Below are 14081 nucleotides of genomic sequence, written 5' to 3' on the forward strand. Positions count from 1 at the left end.
TTTAGAAAACTTCAATTATGTATTGCAATAAATTCTTTAAGGATAAACCTCTTAAGAGGAACCATCTCATTTGTGTTTATTATTTTATTGAAATCATTTAATTGAAAAAAATATCTTTGATTCCACTAATGATGCAGAAATAATACACTGCAGCTTTAAAATGTGAGAAATATTGAACATGCTGATTTTTTTCCTTGTGTGTCTGCTAATAAAAAAAATTCATTACGAAATAAGTATGTTGAAACAAATCTAAAACAAATCACCATCATTTATTTACAATATATTAAACTGTAATGCAAAATTATTACTTATCAAGTGGTCATTTATTCAATGAAAATAAACATTAGCTATTTTGAAAGCTAGAATGAATCATACAGATATTTATATATTAATGTGTACAGCCAGCAAACTTTATGCAACGTGTTTTAATTAGCCAGAAACATCATAAAATGCTCATTTTTCATATTAAAATCAATATTGACTGCATAGAAAAAAAGGATAAAGTGGTTGACCTTTGCAGAGGGTCTATAAAACCATGTAAAATACACATGCGGTCTCCCTTTAAAAATCAAAGAGAAGCAATGACATCCTTTCATTGCTATTTCATATGCTGTTGCTTTATATTTTGGCAGCTTCGCTCAATCCATCAATGCTAGATCATAAATACTACAATGAAAGCAGAACAACAGAAGGCAACAATGGAAATCGGAGGGGTGTGTGTCCGTACGGGTTCAAGTGAGTCTTAAAGTCATTAGGTATGGCCAAAAATACTGATGAATCCAATGTGACGACATGCCGCAGGGAAGCTGAGATTTCACAGTATCGGTTCTGTCAAACGTCTCCATCTCGTGCTTCTGGTTGCATAACATAAGCGCAAAAAGCAACTTTGAAGCTGCTTATCCAGTATCGGTGCAGTTGGATGATAAGTTACCACAATGCCCCATATAGCCAAGATCATGGGCGTTCCCTTGGGAAAGCCAGAAATCTATGATAACCAAAACAAAAAAGCCTGAGAAGAACAACCACAACAAAAAAGTGTGGGAATAAACCGCTGAGCCATAAAACGTCTACTATGAGCAAGCACTAAGTCAATTCAGTCAAAACAGAACAAGACAGGCATATTATGGGGGGGTGGGTGGGGGGGGGATTTTGAGAGTCCAGACTTGAACATCCTGAAACGCTGCCCTCTTCTCGTATCATTGACCTGATCGCTTTTTTCCTCTCCACATAAAACATCAAAACAAAGTGAAGACCGAAAGGAGAAATGGACTTCCTCTCTTACTCGAGCAAAAAACATGGTGAAGGATTCATATGAAAGCGAAGATGGCGAGGAAGGTGGTCTTAAATCAATCCCACCTCAACTCAAGTCAAGACCGAAAAACTAATTTGCTCACACACCTAAAACAATGCTGCTTTTTTTGGTAATACAATAATTTCTTTGCCTTTTTCTCTTGGTTCTCTATTAAATCTAGCACAACAGAAAAATCCAGCAATTTCACGTTTACACGATGCCATGTATCTTTGGCTCAGGCCTGCCCATGCAAGAGGCTGTAGCGTGTTGCCTCAAGCAATATCCATTACCGAATCCTGACCAGAGTAAGAATGCAAGCACGGCGTTTGGTAAAGTCACTGCTTATTTAGAAAGGAAGAGGAAGAACGTCAGAAGTAAAAGCACACAAAGAGGAAACAGAGTCAACAGTGCTGTGATTCATGATGCTGTACAAACCCTTTAAAGCTCTAAACACAAAGCACGTGTGAAATCATAATACTAATAACAAGTCGAAAGAAATGAGGGGTATATCTTTGCCAGAGTGCTCCTCTCTTGCTGAAATCCTGGATCCGAGTTCAAGGAAGACACTGATATGAAGTCCTCCTTTTGTGAACGTGAGTGCATGTGAATGTGTGCGTGGGGGGCAGCTATGCGGTGGTCTCGCCATCGCTGTCATTCAGGTAGTTGCTGCGTTTGTAGCGGGAGCGGTAGGTGCTTTGGCCCGTGCTCCCTTCCTCTTTTTCTTCTTCCTCTTCCTCGTCAGATCTGTCAAGGCAGAAGCGTCTGCGACTGGAGGGTGGGCTGGAGGGGGAGATAGAGAAGCTTTGATTAGGATCAGCATGTGGAAGAGAGACCAAAGAGGATAATCTCTGAAGGAATGCTGGGTTGTCAAAATTCAGAATGTGGGGTAACAATATTTAACAGGCCCTATAATTCAGTATCATCTTTGGTGACGCATTAGAGGTGCAGCCACACAAATCACATGCAAATCACACCGCGTATCGGATAATTGTTAGTGAAGTTGTACAAGCAAACAGCAAAAAAACAACCAAGAAAATACCAAAATTTATAATGGTAAGTTACTTATTGTGTGTGTTATGGCTGATAAAGTATAAATGCCTGATATGTGAATGTGGTAGTTGCGTTGCTGTCTATGGAGGGTCAGAAAGCTCTCAGATTTCATCTCAAATATCTTAATTTGTGTTCCGAAGATGAACAAAGGTTTTACGGGTTTGGAACGCATGAGGGTGAGTAATTAATGACAGAATTTTTTTTTTTTTGGTGAACTATCCCTTTAAATATCCAGTATAATAACGAATAACTAATATCTACTGATAACTGATATAGAAGCAAAATATTTCTAGTATTCATTTAGGTGCCATCGCAGTCAAGCCTCTCGCTGTTTGACTATAAATAGTTAAGCCAGTACAGAGTTGAATACAAATTAAAATGTATTAAAAATCCCTTCCTATAAAAATCTGTGGTCCATTTTAAACAACTTGTAATATTCTTGATGTATACTCAATCTTATCAGTGAATTAACATATAAATGAACTGTGTCCTCTAATTACACAAAAGCGAACAGTCCGATGTAGAGAAAGCATGAATACCTCACCCTCTTCCAAAAGTCAACGATAACTTTTCGTGCCACTGAGTCTTATCTTCCCTTTGTCATAATAATACAAACTTCAGGTTAATTGCTGGCAAGCAGTCCAAATCGATTTTCTGTTTAATTATCTCCAAGACCAAAGAAAGAATTTCAAACTGACTTTAGTTACACTGTTATTTTGAGATACTACATCACAAAGGCATTCAGTGAATGATATAGAGCCATGGTTCTCAACCAGGAGGCGTCAGAAAACTTCTAGGGGGCCTTAAAGTAAGTCTTAAATGATACAAATTTAGTTATTTAGAGCTACATATCAGCTTGGATAGGAGGGCCTTCAAGTCAAAAAGGTTGAGAACTACTGATAAAGAACTACAAAAAAATAAAATAAAAAACACTCAAAAAAGTGTGAGTAACAAAGTGAATCAACACAGTGTAAATAAAAACTGAAAGTAGAGAGTAAAGTTATGGTAAAACGCAATGAATGATATCAGATGGTACTGAGGTACTTGAGTATTAGTTTAACACCATGCTTGTTGCATTCCTTCACTCCACACCAGGTATCACCTACTGCCATCTTTAGTCACTGTCAGGCTTGTACAGGTACTTCATCATAAGATTGTCTACTTTCTTCTTCCTCTTCTTCTCCTCTTTCTTAGTCATTGGGAGAGCTCCTTCAGAGGGGCCTTTGGGCACCAGCTCTCCCTCAGAGCCTGAGGCCTGCCTGCCAGGGGCTTTCTTGATACTGCTGGAGCTTCGGTAAGAAATAGTGGATGCTCCTGAACTAGAGTCCGACTCAGTGCTAGACTCAGACTCCGAGGATGAGGAGGAAGACGAAGACTCTTTCATGGACTTCTTCTTGGACTTCTTGCTCTTCTTCTTAGAGCTCTTCTTCTTGCGGTCATCATCAGAGTTGGCTGATTCTGAGCTGTGGCTTCTCTTCTTCTTCTTCTTCTTCTTGCTCTTCTTGCCTCGGTTGCTGCGGGTGCTGAGGCTACTGCTGGAACGCATGAAGTCCACGGCTGAAGCAGAGCGGCGTAAGCTGGAAGAGCGCCCACTGTCTCTGCCGATCCTAGAACTGCTGACACTCTTCCGGTCCTCCTCCTCCTCCTCAACTGGCTTATCTTTCTCCACTTCAGAGTCTTCTAAGCTGGTGCGCTTGAACTTGATAGGTTTGAAGCTTAACACTTCATTAATGGCGGCCTCCAGGTCAGGGTCCAAGTAGTTGCGGTGACTGACTGGCTTGACGTCAGAGACGTCAGGTGGGCTGGAGTCAGTGGTCCGGGCTTGCGGAGGCATGGAGAAGCTTCGGCTGGAGGTGGAGTGAGGGCTGTAGGCACTGGAGCGAGCCTCGCTGAATGCAATGCTTCGGACATCATCGTCCACGTCAAATTCACTGAGGCGACAGCTGTGAGACAGTGACATGCGAGAGTCGGCACGGCTCACGCTTCCTGGGCTGCGCCGACTCAGGCTGGGGCTGACGGGTGAACCGTATTCACTCTGGCGATCGTCAAGACGAGGCATACTCCGACGCCGGCTTACTGAACTCATATGACTCACGCTGGAAATAGCATCGTCATCTAGGTCCATCGCAGTATGGCAGGTGGAAACTCGGCTCGGGGCTACAGAGGACACAACAGACTCCTTATCGAACTCAGACCAGCGGCTGTCCATGCCCTTCCTTGCCCGACTGGCCGCTTCCGAGTAGGCCTGAGAGATGAAAGAACCGCGATCGTCAAGATCATCTCCTGCCTTCCTCCAGGAGTTGACAGAATAGGAGTCATCCTCAGTTTCCTGCTTGGCTTTGTTCTTGCGGAAAGAGGAGAGGTCCTGGGAATCAGATTGTTCTTTTAGGGTGTTGAGGAGCAAACTCTCGTCTCCCTTACCTCCTATGGAGTCCTTCATGTTGGAGCGTTTCCTGTAGCTGAGGGAACTCATGACAGACACAGGCCTGCTGGGTTCTAACTCTTTACCTTTGCCACTGTCTTTCCATTCTTTACCCTCTTCCCACTCTCTTCCCACCTTTCCGTCAACATTTACAGCAAATCTAGATGAAGGAGGGGCAGACAGGGTGTGCACAGAGTAGAAAGACAAACAGATGGAGGGAGGAGAGGATAGAGATGGAAATATGAGAATGAGAAAATACATGAATAAAAACTTAAAAGATGACTGACACCCAAAGAGAGAAATAACAGTACAGATTTATCCAAGCAGAAAGGGTAGAATATAGATGAAAGTTTGATGTGACTGCAGGGAATGCAAGGCACTTAAGGAAGAGTCTTAAGCTTCAATAGTCAATAGTTAATCCAGTAGCTCAGGTATCTACATATAAATGTGGACATAAAGATCCTTTTAGGTGGACATCTTTCAGGTAATTGTATAAAAACGGATACTGACAGAGACTATAATTCCCTTTACGGGATGATTTATGATAGAAAATGTTAATAAAAAAAATTACAGACTGTAATCTGTAGCCAACTTCCCATAAGACTGCGCCTTACAGATATGATTGAAATGATCAAAATGATTGAAATTATGCCTCAAAATGTTCTCAGGGTTTTAAAAAGGTGCAAGAACTTTAAGAGCCTGGTAAAAAGAAAAAAAAACAGGGGAAAAAAAATTGAAAGTGTCTGCCGGTGGGAAGACCTATTCATCTTCAGCAGAAAGGAACAGGTAGGCTTGCCAATTGGCCAATGGGCATATCCATTAATCTGCCTGTGAAGCCGTTCCCTTTTATATAAGCCTCTGTTATCAAACTGCTGACAATGGGGAGAATAAGATAGAAAATACCAACAAAAAAAATCCCCTAGCGTTAGCTAATTAGCTTTTCCAAACATATTTTTCTAGCTTGCTGCATTGAGTTTGGGTTTAACCATTCTGTGGGATAACAGATAATGAGGTTGCAGGACTGACCTTGAACTCTTCAGACTACCATCATCTGACAGGTTCTTGGCAGAGCCCTTGTTTTTGGACAGCCATGACTTCACCCCGTCAACGCGGTCCTCCACCTCAGAGTCAGTATCAGAGCCGCCCTCGCTGTGCAGGAGGAACAGAGGGAATGTCAACAAAATGAACAAGCAGAATCTGTACATAAATACTGTTAGTAGGAGGAACACAGGGATTTATGGTGGAGGCACAACAGTACGGATACATGCGCCCGAACTCTAGAAACCTGGAAAAGGCCTGTGTGTTAGTAAGTCAGACTCATAGTCCAACAACAGTATCCTGCAGTTAGCTGGCTTTGTTTAATGTGTGAAGCATCCAAAAGGGTGAGGTCAGTACAACTCCAAGCCAAACCAGAAGAAAGGGGAGCATTGAAAAGAGAAAAACCATTCAGACTGTAGCTTACCAGACAATAGCTTTGTTCCAAAATCTAGCTGGCTGCCTGCGGAGGCAGCATTTTAAGGGATCGTTAACATGCTCCTGATTTTAGGTGTGCCTATGTAGACAGTAGGTGGCTAACTAGCCATTGAAACAGCTAAATAAAAATACTGTGATTTAGTTGAATAAAAACTGAATTAGGAATTATAAGTAGAACAATGCTTGCAAAAAAGCCTCATTTATTAAAAGAAGGCCTTCAGGCTAATTTAGCCTTGGACTACCATGTTAAAGGACGGTATGAAGAAATGGGCCATTTTGGGACTGCAATTAACTTGACTCACTATGCCATCAATACCATGCATCTCTGGATACGAATGGGTTTTGTGGGGAAGTGTTGCGCTGTCAATAAGAACGAGTAAACACAGGCTGAATGTCCCTGGGAGCAGATGCATTAGCACCTCACACGGAAAGCAGCGCTGTGAATCCCAGTCCTGTTTGCTCATTTCTCTGGACCCGATAAAACCATTGGATTTATGTTTGGCTGGATTTGCAAGTCAATGCTTCCCTGCCTCTTTAGATTAGTCTTATCCTTCACTTATCGCACAGCACACTGAACTGAATAACCATGAATCGCCCTTCAAGGACCTAGAGCACTACAACGTCTCCATATATGCACAGACAGGAGACCTTTAAAGAAGATTTCGCACAAACTGGGCCTTTTCTCACAATTTTGTTTCAATTTAAATTTTAATAATCATTGTTTTTGTCCTCCAGCACCATAGGAGTCAAATATCTCCCAATGAAATTATACTACATACAGTAGCTCATTATCCCAGGCGTAGAGAAAAGGTTAACTCTGAAGCAGCAGCTGCTTTTCTCTGACATTAGGGTTCCGGTCTGCTTAGCTCTCCGTTTGTGGTATTATGCATATGAGAATATTATATATTCATGGACCCACAAGATAGCGCAGATGTCGCTAAACACTATCACACAGTCAGGGTGCTAGAGAGGGTCTAAATTAGAAGATCTGATACACTCAAGCGAATACACTCAGGACAAAATAATTTGTTGTCAAATGAGTAGCGCTCTGTCGATACGGGCAGGTAACTTACGAGTGCCAGAGTGTGTATTTCTTCAAGAGCCCTTTTGGCTCTTGCGTAAGCCCTAGTGCCCTGGAGGTAAATCGAGGTGAGAACGTTGTGTGAATAAGCCTTGAGCTCTGCTTGCCGGCCCATCGCTAAACAGTGGGACAGCAGGGTCTTTGTAATGAAGCGCTAATGCAAAATGTCACACACAATTTATGTCCTTGACCATATACCATTAGTTAAGCTGAACCTAAGCCCAGGGGAACAAACAAACAACACAGTGAGAGAGGAGAGACATTAATTGTCTGTGACAACATGCCTCCATTGGTTGTACATCTCTGTTACAGGCTATTACATTTATCATTAGCACCTACAGAACTCTCTCAACCCCTCTATTTTCCTCTCCAGTCTGTCTCTCTACTCTGTTTTCTCTCTCTATCCCCGCTCGCTCTTCAGCCCTGACCCTTAAACGGGGAGAATTTGGATTTTATATTGTGCAACAGTTTTCTGGCTTTGTCTCTGACTATTTCTTTAATTGTATATGAACTCAAAACATGACTAACATCTGTCTAATAATGAAATAACTGAGGGATAAATAATTACTTCCTAAAAAATAAAAGCTATGGTTATTGTTATCCCTCATGTCATTCCAAACCAACATGAAATTCAAATCGTTCAAAATACTCTTAAATTCAATGAAAATTAATGGGAACTGAGACTGTTAAGCTGTAAAATGACAAAAAAGAACAATAAATGTGTTATAAGAGTAAAAAAAAAAAAAAAAAAATACAACTTGGGTACAATATTCTTTTGAAATCACGATAGCTTTGTTTGATTAATAGACAGCACGGACTACTATTATTTATTATAATTTTATAATGCTTGTAAAATTAATGCAACTAATGCAACTGCAAAATTAATAATACATGAAATGTATGCAATTAATTGTAATTAATTTGATTAATTAATCACTTAATGATTCAATTATTAAATCTACAGAGCTGTACTTAAATATTTATTAACAATGTGAATAACATTTCCTTCATGGCAAATGCCTCTTTACATGCTGTATCTAAACCATGATTATCATTAACTAAAACTATGAAAAAACATTTTAGTTAATTGAAATATAGCTGAAATAAAATATAAATATTTTATGAAAAGGTTAAACTAAACAGAAATTTCAAATGTAGAACTAACTGAAATAAGTTAAAAAAAAAAAAAAAAAAAAAAAAAATTTGGCAAAAGCACATGAAATGTAACCAAAAATAAAATGAAAACTAAAACCATGAAAACAAAAGCTACTTCAAAATATGAATTAAAACTTCAGTAGTACATACATATACATATATACATATATATTAGGGCTGTCAACGTTAACACATGCGATTAATCTAAAAATCTTAACGCGTTAATTTTTTAACGCAAATTAATCATTTGATAAGTTTTGACCCCAACTTCTTGCCGCCATCGCAGCGCAGAAGGTATCTATCATTCATTGGTAATCTATCATTGCCTGCGTCCCAATGTGCACACCATCCATCCTAAATTCTATGTGATATTAGTAATTTTCAGTACTATTTAGGGCAGATAGGATGGATAGTATGCACATAGGGCGAAGGGATTGTGTGATCATTATGAGGCGCCGGGCTAGACCAAACTGAAGCGAACGCGGAGAGAGAGAGAGAGAGAGAGAGAGAGTGCACGAGAGATATGTATACTCATATGTGATAAGGTTTACAGCGAACCAGTGTTGCCAAGGTCGCAGTTTTCCCGCACAATTGGGCTATTTTGAAAATACAGCCGCAGGAAAAATGACAGAGCCATGGGTTGATGGTGGCTTAAAGTGAGTTCTGAGTAAATGTGTACTATTAATCTCATAAATTGTCTTATGTAGCATGATGCTAATCTTAGCTCTAATGCACCTGCAGAACAGGTCCAATTCTTCTTCATAATGCATTTTGTCATAATACTTCATGTAACGTCGCAAGAAAATGTTTTGTAGTATTTATTTAGAAATACTTTTGATAATAGTCGGGTAAATGTATACTGGGATTGAAGCGATCGTGGCTTGGTAAACGTTTTATTGCCAGTATAAAGGCTAATAATGGCTGAAAAAAAAAAAAGAATAATAAGGATTATGTCTCATACCTGGCGGAGGTGTGAAAGGTTCTGTTTCCTTAAACTAGTTTGTAATGCATTTCTTTATTTCAACAGATTTACAGGTAAAACCTAGCATTTTAAATTTGCGATTAATCGTGATTAATCGAAATGAAAAATTTGAATCGATTGACAGCACTAATATATATATGTATATATATATATATATAGCTAAAATAACACCGACACTAAAAACTCTTTATTCAGTTAAAATGTAATTAGGTGCATCTACTCTGCACATTATAGTTTTAATGTTTTATGATACATTTATGTTCAGTGGCACTTACAGTTAGTCACCAAGACACTGAACTTTCCCGCCACTGATTAACCAGAAAATCTTCATAAATCTTTCAAATCATTCATGATATATTGTAAACTAAATTTTTAAATCATGTCACGGAGTAGAATCTACGTTCATGAAAGAGGCCGAGGAGCAACGCTTCTAATTGCCTCTCATTTAAAAATATCTGGTTGTCCTCATTTGTCATTTGTTTTGCCCTGTGAAAATCAGAATAATCAGTTCTCTACTAATTTTCTCCACTAAGGTTTGTATTTAGCTAACAAACCTCTTGAAGCCAGTCTAATTTACAATAATGCAACAAGAACTCCCCAATTAAATGATCAGGCCAGAAGGGTCAACATCCCTGCATGAACTCAAACAAACATTTTAGCAATGGCACTTCCAACTAAACCTGATCAGTAATGCACAGGCTGGCCATTAGCTTTTAATACTTTCTCACATGATATAATAAGTGGTGCTTAGAGCTTAAGGGTTTTTAAAACTGGAAAACGCTCTAAGTGGCATACAGTGCGGACCAAGGACTATTGACAGGGGAATGAAAAGGCTTGACGCCAAGGGCTGGTTCTTTGTTGTAGGCCGTTGCCAGATGAGTTGGGGGGCTTTTTGTAGGACATTTGAGGGTTATTCATTATTTAGCCCTCATGGTTGAAAGATTGATGAGGAACACGCCTTCCTTTCCTGCCTTAAGAGGCTGCTAAGTCCCAAGAACAGAAGTGTGAATTATTCAAAGGAGCGAGAGAGAGAAAGAGAGGTAAAAGAAGGCCAAGAAGGAGCGAGGGCAGAGCAACCCCTTGCAGATGTTTGTACAAGGCCCTGCAGCGTTCAACAAGTCTGCATGAGGACACTTCTGGCTCTCGAGTTAGACAGCCAGGGGATAGACCACGGTCTAGACCCTGCGGACATGTAACTACACCTGGCCTACACTCAAAATGGTTCTTACCCATCAATGAATGCCAGTCCCAATGGTGAAGCACCAGATATCCACAAGTTCAACATAACAAAGCAAGGGTTCAGTGTAAGGGAATCGCCTCTGGGGAGGGTAACTCAGTAGGGACCATGCTTGGCTTAGAAAAAGCATGCAGTTTGTAGTACGCATAAATTATGTATGAGGCATCGTGCATAAAAAAGGAGAAAACCATGTTTGTGAAGTTAGTATTCATGCCCGGAAGTGTGATGCAGTATCAACATGATGCTTCTAGTCGAGATTTACAATACAGAATATTCCCTATTCTGTATTTGATTTCTCGAAAATGACTGCATCATCTTCCTGTGAGGGCAAAGGAGAATTAAAAAATGTTAACGTAAGTTCAAACTTTAACTCCTCACATCTTGTTCTTTCGTTTCTGATACTTAGTCACCATGTCTTGTAAACTGGAGGTGGGAGGGAAATGAGACACAAACATAAAAAAACAAGAACCAGAAATGAGTGAGTTTCAGATGGAAAAGTAAAGAACAATGGATGTAAGAAAATAAAAATAAGTCACGGTCTTAAAAACACAGCTTGTGATTGAATATTTATCATGTCTGGTGTAAAGGTTTCTAGCGCTACATACTGCTCAAGATGTTTACCCAGAATTCTGCCCTTTTGCTGACTTCTGCTCTGCGTAAACCCTTACGAAGTACGAGTGTGGCGCTATTTCCTGTTATTTGGGTGACTGGAATTCTTCTATGCACATAAACGAGCAAATAAACTCAGCTCTGCGCAGTAAGGTGCAGGTCACTGAGAGAAGCGGAGCGGCACGGAATGAGGCTGAACAGAGATGACTTCCTCTGACTGATGAGGCCAAGTACATAAAAAAGGAGCTACAAATTATGTGCAGCAGTTTTCGAGGCATAAATATTTAAGAGAGTGTGAATAAGAGATGACTGAGACTGAGACTGGCTCGCTGATTGCCATCTCCAAAAGCTCACTGAACAGAAAAAGAGAGAAGACACTATCTGGATGAATGAATCTCTTTTTTACCCACTTATACACATGGAGAAGCTCTCCTAAGGTATGCATTAAATAAAGAGTCCTCAAAGTAGCAAGTTTTACCTGTTGATGAGATCCTCATTGTCATCACTCTCCATCTCATCCTCGATAGCAGCCTGAAGGTCTCCGATCCTCTTGAAGGCCAGCTTGAGATCCGCCTGGAGACTCTGGTTGGCCGCTTCCAAACTCTCAATATCCATTTCCTGAAGAGAGCATTACATTTCAGTCTAACTAAGAGGCACTCGTTTCTGCCTGTTTTTACATTTAGATTATTTTTGCTATGGTCATCTAACATTCACTTAAAGGCATTATTGAAAAACAGTAATAATTTAACAACACTGTTACCTGTAATCTTTTATTAATCTGAATAATATGAAGGATATGAAGTACATCAGTGTTGTTACTGTTAACTAAAATATCAAAAAGCTGAAAAAATATAATACATTGAAAATATTTGATACTTAGGCACCATAATCTTAAACTCAAAAAAATTGAAATGTTACATGGCAACTAAATTAAGTAAAAAAATAAAAAGTTTAAGGATTAAAATTACTAATACTAATACAAAAATAAAAATTAATTAAGGCTAAATAGAGATATTAAAACACAACCTAATAAAAATTAACTAAAATGAAAATAAAAATAAAAGATTCAAAATATTAATGAATACTATACAAGTATATAAATAATACTAAAATAACAGCTGTACATTAACATGTTGTGATGCCTAAATCAATTTGTAGTATTTGAAAATGTTTTTAGACAAAATGTAATAGAAAATTTAATTTTGATTAGCCATTTATTGATTATTGGCCAAAATAATTAGTAGCTACACTGTATTTGCCAGAATTTTAATATTAGTGCATCCTTAGTAAATCATGATTTATTTGATTTTTTGTTTATTTCTTTGTAACCGACTCTTCTTTAAAGATTCAGTTCACATAAAATCAGTTGTGAAAAAACAGAATACATCTATCAAAATGTAATAATTTGTGCATTTGTTCCATTATTTTCTATATCTGAATTGACAAAGCAAAATTCTGCATTCATCAGGCATGGTGGCCGTGGGCAAAAAAGTTCATTTTTGACCCTGATCCGTGAGGTCAGGCAATATTGTCGGTGGACTCGCTGTTCCTACTCATCCCAAAGGGAACTTTATGAAGGCCAATCAATTTCTTTCTCACCACCAGACTTATTAAATCATTTCTTTATGGACCTCATATCATCCTGTAAGAGAAAAGCGCCCCCAAACTGTTACCAAACTGTTGCACACCATATTTTTAGAATGTCACAATGTCTGTATGCTACAATTTTACAACCTGTCTGGAATTAAGAGGTTTAATCAAACCTGTTATCTAGAGGGTCCATATAGGGTGTATGCAACATTTCTACTTTCATCACATGCTTAAAGGGATAGTTCACTCAAAAATTTAAATTGCCATCATTTATTCCCCTGTAATTGTAATTACAAACCTGGAATATAAAAGAAGATATTCTGAGAAAGTGTCTCAGTGCTTTGGCAATGGAATTCAACAGACTTTAATGTTCCTAACATTCCTCAAAATATCTTCTCAGTCAACCGGTTTGGAATGACATGAGATTGAGTAAACAATCACAGAACTTTGTTTTTTGGGTGCACTATCCCTTCAAGCAGAACAGCAGAGCAGGCTTCTCACCAGCTCATGTTTCTTGCGGCTGGCTTCCGCTTCCTTCTTGGCCAGCTCGGCCATCTCCTCCTTGACATCTCGGATCTGCCTCAGGAGGCGCTTGTTCTGCTCTTTCTCCCGGTTCTCGCTGGCACTGCGTTGGTCTCGTTCCTCAGTCAACTTCTCGAGATTCTCTTTCAGCCTCGTTACAAGACTCTGCAGAAGATGCAATCATTTATTTAACACATATACGGAGCAATAACATGCACCATCGCTTAAGTGTTTCTGAACCCACTGTGGTTGTTTACAGAATCCTGCAAGTCTAGCACTGAAATATGCAAGATTGTCAAGATATCCATATGGTGTGAAACTCCAAATAACTTCCACAGCAACTTTTCTGTGATTTTTCACACCAAAGGTGGGCTGCACTGGCATCGAAACAGAAATATCTACAGATTAGGAAAACAGACATTCTTTACAGCTTCGAATGGGCACGGTTTAAACAAGCTGCCTCTAGAGATAACATTGCCCAAGCCTGAACTGAGCTATACGTCCAACAAATCAGTAATAATAGCACTTTTAAATCGCTTCTGTTGACAGATTTTGCTGTAGGCGCAGTAGACGTTTGTAATTTGTGCAGAGTGCCAATTGTAATTCTGCAGGTGAGCGGGAGCACCCAACCGAGATGAACGATGAAGAGGACTGGCTGTTGGAAAATGT

At 39.3% G+C, this 14081-nt stretch overlaps 1 protein-coding gene across 3 annotated transcripts in view; it reads right to left on the reverse strand.

Moving 5' to 3' along the window:
- Window positions 1–235: 235 nt before the first annotated feature.
- Window positions 236–14081, reverse strand: part of LOC306853981 (unconventional myosin-XVIIIa-like) — a 121356-nt gene continuing 107510 nt past the window's right edge. The window contains exons 37-42 of one of the 3 annotated variants that reach the window (XM_079391725.1): window positions 13392–13577; window positions 11779–11918; window positions 11070–11114; window positions 5790–5912; window positions 3448–4923; window positions 250–2071 (exon numbers count right to left, since the gene is read on the reverse strand). In XM_079391725.1, coding sequence (XP_079247851.1) covers window positions 3456–4923; window positions 5790–5912; window positions 11070–11114; window positions 11779–11918; window positions 13392–13577 — 1962 coding nt within the window. In that variant the 3' untranslated portion in view covers window positions 250–2071; window positions 3448–3455. Of the gene's footprint in view, window positions 2072–3447; window positions 4924–5789; window positions 5913–11069; window positions 11115–11778; window positions 11919–13391; window positions 13578–14081 lie in introns of all 3 variants that reach the window. The other 2 variants (XM_079391726.1, XM_079391727.1) reach the window with 2 other exon arrangements.

This window comes from Barbus barbus (assembly GCF_936440315.1).
Source record: "Barbus barbus genome assembly, chromosome: 34".
Lineage (NCBI taxonomy): Eukaryota > Metazoa > Chordata > Actinopteri > Cypriniformes > Cyprinidae > Barbus > Barbus barbus.